Source organism: Leucoraja erinacea, chromosome 7, assembly GCF_028641065.1.
Source record: "Leucoraja erinacea ecotype New England chromosome 7, Leri_hhj_1, whole genome shotgun sequence".
Classification (NCBI taxonomy): Eukaryota; Metazoa; Chordata; class Chondrichthyes; order Rajiformes; family Rajidae; genus Leucoraja; species Leucoraja erinaceus.
In genome coordinates this window covers 9,144,098-9,158,263 of record NC_073383.1, presented here as the reverse complement: position 1 = coordinate 9,158,263, position 14,166 = coordinate 9,144,098, and the positions used below count along the sequence as shown (strand labels likewise).

General features: G+C 44.4%; 1 protein-coding gene across 1 annotated transcript in view; it reads left to right on the top strand.

Moving 5' to 3' along the window:
* The first annotated feature begins 5,969 nt into the window (after positions 1-5,969).
* The window catches only part of LOC129698622 (collagen alpha-2(V) chain-like), a 245,989-nt gene continuing 237,792 nt past the window's right edge, over positions 5,970-14,166 (top strand). Inside the window, exon 1 of the mRNA XM_055637740.1 lies at positions 5,970-6,210. Coding sequence (XP_055493715.1) covers positions 6,114-6,210 — 97 coding nt within the window. The 5' untranslated portion in view covers positions 5,970-6,113. The remainder of the gene's footprint in view (positions 6,211-14,166) is intronic.

The following is a 14,166-nucleotide window of genomic DNA, read 5'->3' as shown; positions in this document are numbered from 1 at the left end:
AAGAGCAGCCCAGAAACAGAACAATTTCAACTTCACACATTGACGAGGGTGTACCAACATTTACAGACCATCACTGTAACCATGTAGACACTGCTATGCACTTTGTTTTACATATAGTTTAGTATTATTGCCATGTGTATCGAGGTACAATGAAAAGCTTTTTGTTGCATGGTATCCAGACAACAAATACTATACATGATTACAATCAAGCCAATCACAGCATACAGATACAGGATAAAGGGTATAATGTTTAGTGCAAGATTAAAGTCCGATTAAAGATAGTTTGAATGTCTACAATGAGGTAGATGGGAGATTAGGGCCACTCTCTAGCTGGTGGGAGGACGGTTCAGTTGCCAGATAACAGCTGGGACAAAACTGTCTATGAATCTGGAGGTATGCGTTTTCTAATTTCTGTACCTCTTGCCTGATGGGGGAGGAGAGAAGAGGGAGTGATCAGGTTGGGACTAGTCCTTGATTATGCTTGTGACCATGCTGAGGCAGCGTGAAATGCAGATGGAGTCAATGGAAGGGAGGGTGGCTTGCATGATGTTCTGGGCTGCGTCCACAACTCTGTCATTTCTTGTGGACGTAGTACACGCTGGTTAGTGAATTTTAATTTAGTTTAGAGATACAGCACGGAAACAGGCCCTTCGGCCCACCCGGTCTGCGCCGACCTGTGATCCCCGCACACTAACACCATCCTACACCCACTAGGGATATCTTTTACATTTACCAAGCCAATTAACCTACAACCCTGTACGTCTTTGGAGTGTGAGAGGAAACCGAAGATCTCGGAGAAAACCCACTCAGGTCACGGAGAGAACGTACAAACTCCGTACAGACAGAACCCGGAGTCGGGATCGAACCCTTACTTAGTCATCAGTTATTGGTGCTGATATGATGTCAACGTCAAAAAGATCATAAGGTTTTATTAACACACTGAAATAGTTCAGAATTACAAGTGGAAACAGAGTTAAATTAAAAGTCTGCTCTGAAGTAGAATTTGGTAAAAACTTCTGTGCTGAAAAGAAGTTCATTGACTGAAGGTTGCAATATACCTTAGCTGTATTTAAATCTTCTTTTGAAGACAGCGTTATGGAGATGGGAGTCTCATTAGTTAGAGGGACAGACAAAAATTCTGTGGCAGCAAACGAGACTCCAGGACAGTGTGCGCAGGAACGAACTGCAGATGCTGGTTTAAACCAAAGATAGACACAAAAAGCTGGAGTATCTGAAGGAGGGTCTCAACTCAAAACGTCACCTATTCCTTTTCTCCAGAAATGCTGTCTGACCCACTGAGTTACTCTAGCTTTTTGTGGCTACCTCTAGGATGGTGTGGTGCCTCCCTGATGCAAGGGTACAGGATATCTCTGAATGGTTACAGAACATTGTCAAGGGGAGGGCGAGCAGTTGGAAGTCATTGTGTATGTTGGCGCAAATGCCATGGGTAGGAAAGGGGGATGGTCCTGCGGAATGATGAGAGGGAATTAGGCAAAAGATTAAAACGCAGGACCTGGTGGCTATTAATCTCTGGATTACTCCTGAGCTGGTGATTTTAGGAATAGGTAGATAGGATTGACAAATTCATAGCCCAGGAGTTGGTACAAAGGGCAGGGTTTCAGATCTTTTGGCCTTTTGGAGCACTTCTGGGGCAGAGGTGATTTATACAAGAGGAACAGGTTGTACCTGAACTGGAGGGGAACCAATATCCTTGCTGGGAGGTTTGTTTGTGCTACTCTGGAGAGTTTAAACTAAAGGGGCAGTGGATGAGTGGGCAGTGGGGTGGGGGTTAACCAGAGTAGTGGGTTAGTCAGCAATTGGAAGGAATGATGGGAAAGTAGAGGTTAGGACTAGTAAGTCTCAAATGAAGAACAGTCGGGGATAGATGAAACATTTGGTGATGCTGATGGGCTGAAGTGTGTTTATTTCAATGCAAATAGTATTGTGGGGAAAGCAGGTGAATTTAGAGCTTGGGTTGAAGCTGTGGTATGATGTTGTGACCATTTGCAGAAAGATGGCTGTGAGAGGGACACGTCTGGCCAGCTTGACAGATTACTGAAAAATGCCAAAGTTACTGGGTGGTTTTGTTGGGTGATGTTGATTTCCCCAATATTGTCTGGGATTTGCTTGGCACCAAAGGCTTAGATGGGGCTTAGATAGGGCAGCATTTGTTAGGTGTTTCCTGAAATGGTAAGTGGAGGGTCCAACCCAAGAAGGGAACATACTGGACCTTGTGTTGGGAAAGGAGCCTTGACCGGGTGACTAGTGTTTCAGTGGAAGTGTATTTTGGTAATAGTGATCACACCACAAGTTTTAAGAGCAGGAATATGACGATCTTGCAGGAAGGTACGGCAAATCGAGGTACAGCAAAGCAACTTTATTTGGTAGGATCTCGGGACGGTACACTGGGAGCAGTTGTTATTGGCGAAGCACATCTGACATGTAAGAGTCGTTTAAGGTCAAAGTTCAGAGCCAGCATGTACCAGAAAGGGGGAAGGATAAAGATGGCAAAGTAAGGGAACTTTGGATGTCCAGAGAAGTTGTAAATTTGTTCAAAAAGAAAAAAAAGAGTATACAAGATTTAAAAGATGAAATCAGACAGTGCCTTCGAGGAAGAAATAACTCAAATGGGAGATTGGAAGGGTCAAAAAGGACCATGAAATGACTTTGGTGATTAAAGAAAATCCCAAGGCTTTTTATACCTACATTCAAAAGGGAAGATAACCAGAGAAAAACTAGGACTGCTTAAGGGTAAAGGAGGGAATTTGTGTCAGGAGTCAGGGGAAGTAGAGAAGCTACTAACCAACTACTTTGTATCTGTTTCAACCAAGGAGAAGGACATGGCGGATAGTTAGATCAATGTGGAGAATACTAATATGCAAAGGCAGTTTGAGATTAAGTAGAATGTGTTGAGGTTTTTAGAGGATTAAGGTGATAAATCCCCAGAGCCTGATGGTATTTATCCCAGGTTATTGAGAGAGACAAGGAGATTGTACAAACCATGATGAAGATCTTTGCATCTTTCCTATCCACAGGCAAGGTCCAAGAACACTGGAGAGTAGGAATGTTGTTCCTTTGTTTAAGAAGAGAACGGGAGAGAATCCAGTGAATTATAGGCCACTGATCCTCACCACAGTGGTGGTGTTCGTACTGTGTAAGAAGGAACTGCAGATGATGGTTTAAACTGAAGATAGACACAAAAAGCTGGAGTAACTCAGCGGGACAGGCAGCATCTCTGGAGAGAAGGAATGGCTGACCTTTCGGGTCGTGACCCATCTTCAAACGTTGTAAGTTACCTCAGCGGAATAGGAGGTGCTGTGCCTCCAGTTAGCATGTGGCCTCACTCTGGCAGTGGAAGAGGCATAGGACAGAAAAGTCAATTTGGGAATGGTAAGGAGCATTAAAAAGGTTAGAAAATGGGAGATCCAGCAGGCCCTTGCAGAATGAGCACAAGTGTTGGTCGAAATGGTGGCCAAGTCTACGCATGGTCATGACGATGTACTGGAGGCCTCATCGGGAACACCAGATATGGTAGATTTGGTTAAAGGAGGTGCACATGCAACTCTGTATCATTTTGTAAGAGGCAGGGTTGGAGGTGGGGTAGACCAGAAAACTGTGGGAGTTGATGCGTTTGTGGTAGAAGTCAGTCGATAGTCTGTCTCCTGCGATGGAGGCAGAGAGACCAAGAAAATTGAGAGAGTTGTCAGAGATCGTCCATGGCAATGTGATGGCAATGTGGAAGTTAGTGGTAACATGCCTGAAAATGACAACACAAGTAGATGGAATGGCAGAGAAAGCATATGGCATGCCTACCTTTATTGGTCAGGAAGTCACAATGCAGATGTATAGGGCTCTGGTTCCACTGCATTTGGAGTATTGCATGCAGTACTGGTCGCTCGAATCCTGAAGAGATGTGGAAGTTTTGGTAAGGGTGCAGATGAGGTTTTAACTGAAGGATGCCTGGATTAGAGGGTATTAGCTACAAGAAGAAATTAGACAGACTTGGATTGAGGGGAGTCCTGATAGAAGTACATAAAATTATAAAAGGCATAGATAGGGTAAACAATGAGAACCTTATTTTCAGGATGGAAATATCAAATACCTCAGGGGAGAGGAGCAAAATTTAAAGGGAGAGGAGCAAAGCCTCTGACGGCAATCAGTTCGGCTTTTCACTCTTTTTGTTATTTTTTAGTTTGTTAAAAGTTTTAGTTTTAATGTTCTTCGGTTTGTTTTATGTGGGGGGAGGGGATCAGGGGAAACTTTTTTTCAGGTTCTTACCTTCCCGGAGATGTGATTGATTTTAGAATCACATTCTCCGGACTCTGCGGCCTTCCATCGATGGAGCTGGAAGCCTCCTTGGACTGTCGTGAGCCCCACCGCGGGGCGTGGACTTAACATCGTAGCTGATCCCTTGCCTGGGATTGCTCCCACCGCGGAACCAACACCAAGGGCTCGCAGTCTCGGATGAGGCCGAGTCGGGAGCTCCAACGACGCAGAAGGTTCGACCAGCCCCGAGGCGAAGTTCAATTGCCCGGAGCTGACATCGCCCCCGATGCGGGAGCTTAATTGCCTCGACATGGAGTGCCTAAACGCCGCCGGCTACGGAAGTCAAGACCGTCCTGTCAACGGGGGCTCGAGGCCCATGACCGAGGAAGAACTAAGGGAAGGACTTGAACTTTATTTTGCCTTCCATCACAGTGAGGAATGTGTAGGAGTCACTATGGTGGATGTTCATGTTTAAATGAGTTTTTGAGTGATCTGTTACTTTTAATTCTATGACTGACCTGGCCAATGAAATTCCTCGTATATTGCAAAACATACTTGGCGAATAAAGTGTGATTCTGATTCTAAATAATTAAACTTTGTGGATTAAAGGACCTGTCCCACGAGCATGCGACTCCATGCGGCAAGCGCGACCTAAAGGGCTGGTCCCAACAGCATGCGCCTGCATGCGGCAAGCGCGACCTAACTTGAGCCGTACGGCCTCGCGGGGCCGGTCCCACTTCGATCACCGGAGCGTGTGGAGTTGTGCGGAGCTGGTCCCGAAAAACTGATCGTATTTAAAAATTCCACGCGGCAACGGCCAGTCAGCCCACAACCGCCTCGACGCCATGTCACTCACTCGACCTCCGCACGGCTCCCACTTCCGGTTTGGTCGCACTTGCCGCATGCCGTACGGCTCAAGCGACCACGTTAGGTCACGCTTGCCGCATGCAGGCACATGCTGGTGGGACCGGCCCTTTAGGTCGCGCTAGCCGCATGCAGGTCGCATGCTCATGGGACAGGCCCTTTAGTTTTTTGCACAGAGAGTGATGGGTGCCTGGAATACCCTTCAGCGGTGGAGGCAGATATGATAGTGGCATTTAAGAAGCTTTTGGATATGCATGGAATGCAGGGGTATGAAATATGAGCAGACAGATAAGAGTTGGTCTTGGCATCGTGCTCAGCACAGACATTGTAGGCCGAAGGGCCAATTCATGTGCTGTGCTGTAGTTCTATGTTGTATGTTCCTTCTTTGGAGGATCTTGCTGACAATCTACAGATTCTGGACAAATAATTTAATTTGTCAATTAAACCCCACCCCAATTCTCCACCACCACTCCCATCCGAGTATATAATCATGGCACATGTATTTGAGACCCCCCCATTCCTTATCCAGCAAACATAACATTTAATAATGATATCATGTTTTTTTTAAATCCTAGTCTCTACTTTGTGATCTATTTATTGTTTCTTGAAGTCGAAGGATTTTAAATGCTGTAATAAATACATTTCACTGGGAAGGATATGTATGAGATTCTCAGCACCATAGTTTCAATATAATTAGAGTCTGGTTCCCTTTTAACAATGTGGGTGTGTCGTTTAGTAAACTGGAATCAATCAAATCCGAGCCTGAACATTCGAGGACCAATCTGAGGCTCGGATTTCAGGGACGAGGCAGGAAAAGGAGAGCTGCCAAGAGTTATCCCTTTTAAATCTTTACCACTTGAAGGAACATTGCAGAGCTTCAGCTGGGCCTGGCACTGAAAGGGAGGAGAAGGACCCCGATTTGATGTTCGAGTGCTGAAACTCCACCACAGATCTGCACAGACTCCCATGTCTGGAGTTTAGACATGGGATACCTGGTGCATATGGGGACTTTGCTGCTCTTTGCCATAACATTCACACAATTAAGACTGGTTAAGAATCAGGAGGCTGAAACAGATATCGGTAAGTTTTATTCCTGGCTTGTGTTTTGTAGACTTATTGTTCACTACCCTTTTTTTCCTCTTTGTCTCAGCATGTTTTTCTGTTTTACACCGCATGATTTGTTTCAATGAGAATGTTTAGCAGATGTATATTGTTTTGCCAAAGCACAAGGCAGTTTAGGGCTTTATACCATTGCAAATCCATACAGTTTTAAATGATCAGAATCAGTGGGAAGAAACTGCTGTCAGCAGAGTATTGAGATCCCTGTTCGATACAAAACAAGCCTTTCCCTGACAAAACAAAGTTGGACTCACAAGGAAACGAGTTGTGGAACAGCAATATAGTCTCTTGGTTCAAATCCAGGGATTTGCGTGAAGAAAAGTTGATCAAATCTTCACCCTGGTGAGCATCAGGAGTTCACCCCTTTGAGGCTCAGCCCTCTGTACTTCATTGCTTTTTTTTTCTCCCTCGGAAATGCAAAGTCGCCCCCTGAGTTGCAAAAGGGATAGATTAAGAGGCAGATGGCTTGTTTGCCACGTTGTATAAATGAACATATGCATTAGCTTTTGTTCCATGTTACATTGACAGCATCTGATCCAGCCCAGATTCTTGTGTTTAAATCTTCAAATTCCAGCATTATGTCACCCATTTCTGATTCGTAAAGAACTAAACTGCCTCTGCATAAATGCTGTACGTTTCCCTTTGACATGGAACAGTTAGGAAAATTATTTCAATCTGCAGGAATTTCAATTTGTAAACAAATTTGGATTCTTTTGTTTTCTTTGCTATTTCGACATTTGGGAATTTACTTTTGACAAACTTAATGAAAGCAGTTTAAGGCATGAAATAATCCTAATGTTTTGCAATGTCGATTTCTAAGAGTTGCAATTGTGTTGTGTGACCTATTAACAGCAAAAGATAAATGGTAAAGGGTATTTGAAACCACGCAGATGTTTCTTGTTTGGCAACGATATTCACTTGTAAATTTGCTGATCTATAAACGATAACTGTTTGTAGTTATACTACGAATTGTGAAGAACTAAAGATGTTCTGATTATGTTTGATGTTTGATTATGTTCTTTCAAGGGTTTGTTTCTGGAATATATTGTTGGCTATCTCTTTCACTGGGATCACGGAGCAATTATAGACAGCGACTAAACACTAACATAGATATTTTGACCATTCTTTAAAATATGAGTGTTTCTTAAAGGTACAAGCAAACCTTCAATTACTTGAAGTTCATTTGGTATGAAGCTGAGGGAAAAGCTTATACAATGATCCCAAATCTGTTTCCTACACTTTTCCACTAACCAAACTTAAATAAGTTGCCTGATTAATTTATTCCACTATGATATATAGCTGCAGGGAAATGGAATACAGGTCACGTCATTGCAAAGTATGCTTGCCAAGTAAAATCCACATCAAACATCAGGCAGTTCTGAAGTTTCTGCTTAGTTCTAGCGTAGAGATTAACGAGCAAAGATTTTAAACAAGTAAAAAGTCATAGAACTGGGTGGAAATGAATGGGGGGGGGGGGGGGGGGGGGGGGGGGGGGGGGGGTGTGGATGTGGACACATGCCAGTCGTTTGGTTTAAAAAACAATGCTTTACAGAGATAAGTTATCTTTATTAGTCCCATAGAAAAACACTAACAGAAACTTTATTCACATGAGATTTTGGAAAGAATATTCTTCGCTTCATATTTTTTTATTTATCAGGATGGATGAACCTTTTTTTAAGAGATATATCGTGGAAACAGGCCCATTGGCCCACCGAGTCTGCACCGAAAAGCGTTCCCCCCGCTCATTAGTACTCTCCTACACACACACACACACACACTAGGGACAATTTACCAATTCCAATTAATCTTCAAATCTGTACGTCTTTGGAATTAATTTAACTTAACTCAATTTAACGTTGTGAAAATCTATTTCCTTCTTATCTTCTCTCTGTTTCTCTCCTGGTTTTGTTTCTGTGAAGGAGCGAGTTTTGTAGTCCTGAATTGTCAAGTTGACGGTCTGGTAACTCTCAGGCAAGCTAAATGGCCTTGAGTCCCAGCCGATTCATTCTTGTTTCCAAAGTCAATTTCTGAACCAGTGCCCAAAAATGTGATTGGTGCATAATGTAGAATGAATACAAGATGTGAGGGAGAAAGCTTTTATGGTTTGATTATTGTTTGACAAGTATCATATCTTTACCAATTGATCTTCAATGCAATTGCTTTAAAAAAACATGTTAATAAGCTGAAATCATAAGAACCTAAGAAATGCACCATTTATATATTCACAAGATTACTGAATAACAGATTTTTTGGAGTTGAACGAATTTTTAGCTGTTGTTGGGCGTGCAATCAAATGCTCATCTTGGGAGTTGGGAGAACAGTTTCATGATGTCATAATTTTATAGAGCTGCACAGAGCCCCCTGGTGGTTGGATGTAAAATAGAAATTGAGCAAAGTTCTTAATTTATTTGGAGAACATTAAGAACCACTTCAAGAACAGGTAGTATAATTTTAATGCACCATTACCTTATTTGGTACACGTGACAATAAAATACCTTTGAACACATACACTTAAACCCGAGGCAGATTTTTACAGTGAATGGTATGGCCCTGAGGATTGTTATAGAACAGAGGGACCTAGGAGTACAAGAACATATACCTGTACAATGCTGGAGTAACTCAGCGGGATAGACAGCATCTCTGGAGAGATGGGTGACGTTTCGGGTCGAGACCCTTCTTCAGTCAGAAATGTCATCCATTCCTTCTCTCCAGAGATGCTGCCTGTCCCGCTGAGTTACTCCAGCATTTTGTGTCTCTTTGGTTTAATCCAGCATCTGCGGTTTCTTCCCGCACTATTACATAGTTCCCTGAAGGTGATGTTTTAGGTGAAGAAGGCTTTTGGCATGATGGCTTTCTTCAGTAAGAGCAATGAGTCAAAGAGTTGGGACTTTTGTTGCAGTTATTTATACAAGATGTGAGTGAGACCACACTTGCAGTATTGTGTGCATTCTAAACTTCTTGCTCTAGAAAGATTGTCATTCACGCTGAAAAAGGTGCAGAAAAGGTTCCCAAAAATGTTTCTGGGACTGGAGGGCTTGTGTTATAGGAAGAGGTTGTGCAGGCTAGGTGCTCAGGAGGCTGAGGAGTTTATTGTGGAGTATAAAATCATGAGGGGCATACATAGGGTGAATGCGAACAGTCTTTTTCCTTGGAAGGGGAATCAAAACCTAGAGAGATGAGAGGGGAAAGATTTAAAAGAGACCTGAGCGGAAACATGAAATAGTGAGTACATAGAATGAGCAATCAGAGAAAATGATTGAGGCAGGTGCAATAATATTAAAAAGACACTTCGACCGATACAAGGACAGGAGGGGTTTGGAGTGGTATTGGCCAGACACAAGGATGAGCTTAGGTAGGCATCTTGATCGACATGGATGAGTTGAGCCAAAGGGCCTGTTTCCGTGCTGTAAGACTCCGTGGTTCCTACACTTCAAAGGTGATTATTGTATTTTTTTCCCCCCTAAAACTGGTATGCTAATAAAATGAAAAGATTGCACTGTATCACTTGGTTCCATTCGCATTTAGAGTTTACATGTTACTTGATGATGGAAAGTGAAGATGTATAATTATTTAGTAACAAGGCTACTCTTTTTACAAGATTACATTTTTGCAAAGCAGAATATATAACTGAATAATAATCAAAGTGGCACCGTTGAGGAAGGAACTGAAACTCATCATAAATGTTTTTTTCAGAAACAAATTTGGTGTTTAATGAAAACCGGGATTGTGTCTTCAACTTGAAAGAGATAGGGTGAATGCACAGTGTCTTTTACCTAGAGTTGGGGTATCAAGAACCAAAGGATATAGGTTCAAGGTGAGAGGGGAAATATTTAACAGGAACTTTAGGGGCAACGTTTTCACACAGTGGGTGTATGGAACGAGCTGCCAGAGGAGGTAGTAGAGTCGGATACTAAAATACATTTGGATAGGTACATGGATAGGAAAGGTTCAGAGGGATATGGGCCAAATGCTGGCAGCTGGGACTAGTGTAGTTGGGGCATCTTGGTTGGCATGGGCAAGTTGGGCCAAAGAGCCTGTTTCCGTGCTCTATGACTAAGACTCTATGAGAATGTCTTTGGCAATGCGGCACCACTTGACACTGAAGATATTTTAAAAACACTAAATACTCCGAATACTCGAGTGGGAATCGGGAAGGTTATGTCTGGAATCGTACCGGGAGGGTTGCATTATGAGTTTAAAGTGGCAGTATGGTGAAGGAATTTAGAGAGACATCCCTTGATGTTTTCAGAACAATTAATCTCAGATCAATGTAGAATTAATTTTGGAGAAAACATTGAACGTGGATCTGCTAGGTGATGACTTTTCACCCGAATGGAAAGAAATTGGGAGCAGGGCCACAAGGTCATGATCAGATCAGGTATTGAGTTTATTCAGATGCCAGGTGAGCTCAGAAGCCTCACTTCTGAGGAGAAGAAAGCAATGGCATAAGTGTACAATTAATGTCAGAATAAAACTTAACAGTCTGGGACACTAACCGTGGGTGAGTGTAATCGTAGTAGCAGCTAGTATTTGTGTCATTGAGTCTTTTTTTTGCTGGTGCCTGGCCATTTTCTTGTTTGTTAGCAAGATAGATGGTCAAGGCCTTGTCCCAGGCTGTAACCACCTGCCTTTCATAGAAACATAGAAACATAGAAATTAGGTGCAGGAGTAGGCCATTCGGCCCTTCGAGCCTGCACCGCCATTCAATATGATCATGGCTGATCATCCAAGCATGCCCTAGTTGCCGCCTACAAAGGAATGCCACACAAGCATGTTAAGTATTTATCTGCTTTTGACATCAACGGTAGTCAGTATCGCAACTCACACAAGAATCATTTATTTCAATCCCAAGCATTTTTCCTGCTTCTTTTGGTGCCATTCACCTTCCCGTTGGGTTGGGAATGTGACTGGAGTTGGGAACATGGGACAGACTCGGGATGAGGAATATCAAGGAACGGTATTGACCATCGCAATACCATGCTGCTTTCAAATCACGGATTGCTTTGACATCAATGCACGCCGGGCAAGAGATGGCCAAGTTAAAGAACAAGGTGGTGGGTACAGAGGGTAGTTGAGGGTAGATCATCCATTTCAACCCCCCCCCCCCCCCTCCCGTCAGTGCCCACCTAGTTCCTGCCGTGCTCTGTCCTGCCTCTCCCTTTTCCAGCTTTCTTTACTCCCCCCTCCACAATCAGTCTGAAGAAGGGTCTTGATCTGAAACGTTGCCTATCCATGTTCGAGAGAGAGATGCTGCCTGACCTGCTGAGTTACTCTAACACTTTGAATCCTGGTGCTATTGAGTAGCCTTGTTACATTTTAGTTTAGTTTAGAGATACAGCGTGGAGACAGTCCCTTTGGCCCACCGAGTCTGCGCCGACCAGTGATCCCTGCACACTAATGCTATCCTACACGCACTAGGGATAATTTGCAATTTTACTAAGCCAATTAACCTGCAATCCCGTATGCCTTTGGAGTGTGGGAGGAAACCGGAGCTCCCAGAGAAAACTCACTCCGGTCATGGGGAGAATGTGCAAACTCTGTACCAATAGCACCCGTAGTCAGGATCGAACCTGGGTCTCTAGTGTAGCCCCAAATACCTGGGCAGCATGATGGTGCAGAAGTAGTGTTGCTGCCTCACAGTGCCAGAGACCCGGGTTCGATTCTGACTACAGATGCTGTCTGTATGGAGTTTGTACTTTCTTCCCGTGACCGTATGCGTTTTCCTCTGGTGCTCCGATTTCCTCCCACACTCCAAAGACTTACAGGTTTGTACGCTAATTGGATTTGGTAAAAATTGTAAATTATCCTTGGTGTGTAGTGCGTGCTAGTGTAACCCAGATTGCTGGTGGGCATGGGTTTGGTGGGCCAAAGATGCCTGTTTCAACGCTGTATGTCTAAACTAATGACTACTTTTGGCCCACATCTTTCTAAACCTTTCCTGTCCATATACTTGTCCAAATGGATTTTAATGTTGTGATAGTACCTGCCTCAACTATATCCTCTGGCTGCTTGTGTGAAAAAGCTGCCCCTTGGGTTCCTATCAAATCTTTCCCCTTTCACAAACTTATGTCCTCTGGTTCTTGATTTCCCCACTCTGGGTAAAAAAACTCACTGCATTTATCCGATCTATTCCCCTCGTGATCTTGTACACCTCTATAAGATCACCCTTCATCCTCCTGCACTCCAAGGAATAGTCCTAGTCCTTGGCCAATATTTCCCTCTAGCTCTGGCCCTCGAGTCCGAGGAACAACTCTGTGCTTCCAATGCAGGGCCTCGTGTTGAAGGTGTTTGCAAATTCCCCAGAGGCTGGGACGTCAGGTCAGCTGATGTTTCAAGGCGAAAGACAACATTGTGATGTTTTCCCCATTGGAAGAGGTGGTACCCACCACCTTGTTCTTTAACTTGGCCATCTCTTGCCCGGCGTGCATTGATGTCAAAGCAATCCGTGATTTGAAAACAGCATGGTATTGCGATGGTCAATACCGTTCCTTGATATTCCTCATCCCGAGTCTGTCCCATGTTCCCAACTCCAGTTACATTCCCAACCCAACGGGAAGGTGAATGGCACCAGAAGAAGCAGGAAAAATGCTTGGGATTGAAATAAATGATTCTTGTGTGAGTTGCGATACTGACTACTGTTGATGTCAAAAGCAGATAAATACTTAACATGCTTGTGTGGCATTCCTTTGTAGGCGGCAACTAGGGCATGCTTGGATTTTAAATGGATTTAGGCTGCAAACAACAAACAAGGGGTGTTGTGTGTGTCGCTTGTATGTTGCTGCTATTATTAGCAAGAGTATACTGCAGTTCACTGCTGGGTAAAGGCTGTGGTTTCTCATTCCGGAAGGTGCCCAGCTGAATGTCTAATGTAGACACAACAGCAAATCTTCCCGTTCCCTGGGATAAGGACTTGTGAATGAGGTGCATAATGTTTTTTCTCTCCCCCCTCCATTCCCAATACCTTCCCATCACTGTCTTCTCTTACTCTGTCTATCTCTTCTGCTCCTTCTCTCTCTTTTCTCGCACTCTCTCTCTCCTCCTGTTCTGCATACAACTGCTTTCTCTCTCTTCACCTCTTTCTTTTTCTTCCTTGCTCTCCCTTCCACCAGCTCTCTATCGCTTTCATGTTTTCTCTCGCCCATTCTCCCCCTCCTTCTCCCTCCCTTCCCCCTCCCTCCCCCCCCTCTCCCACACCCTCCCCTCTGCCCCCACTTGCTCCCATTTCTGACCCCATCACCTCCTCTGCTCCCCCTCTTACTGTTACCACCTCTAGCCCCCTCCCTGCCCCTTTCCTGTCCCCATCTGCACTCTTTGTCCCTTCTTCCACTGTCTGCCCTGCTCTGCTGCCTATATCTGAATCTGAATCTGCTGCCTATAACCCTATCTGTTCGTCCTGCTGTCCCTCTCTCTGTCTCTCTCTCTCTGTCTCTTCTCTCTCTCTCTCTCTCTCTCTCTCTCTCTCTCTCTCTCTCTCTCTCTCTCTCTCTCTCTCTCTCTCTCTCTCTCCCCCCTCCCCCCCCTCTCTCTCTCCTCTCTCCTCTCTCTCTCTCTCTCTCTCTCTCTGCCTGCCTCTTGCTCTCTCCCCCCCCCCCCCTCCCCCCCTCTCTCTCCCCCCCCCCCCCCCCCCCTCTCCCACCCCCCTCTCTCTCTCTCTCTCTCTGTGCCCACATCTCCCTGTCCCCCTCCCTCTCTCTCTCTCACTCTCTCTCTCTCTCTCACTCTCTCTCAGCCCCACTCCCACACTATCTATTTGCTCCTCCCACATTTTCTGTCAATCGCATTTCATGTCCAACTATCAAGTTTCAAAAGTAAAAACATTACCTCTTGAACACAATTATCTGGCTAAGGCCATCAAAGCACCCTGCAGCATGAAAGCATTGTAGATCTGTATAGAGTTGCAAGGCTGAGACAAAGCAA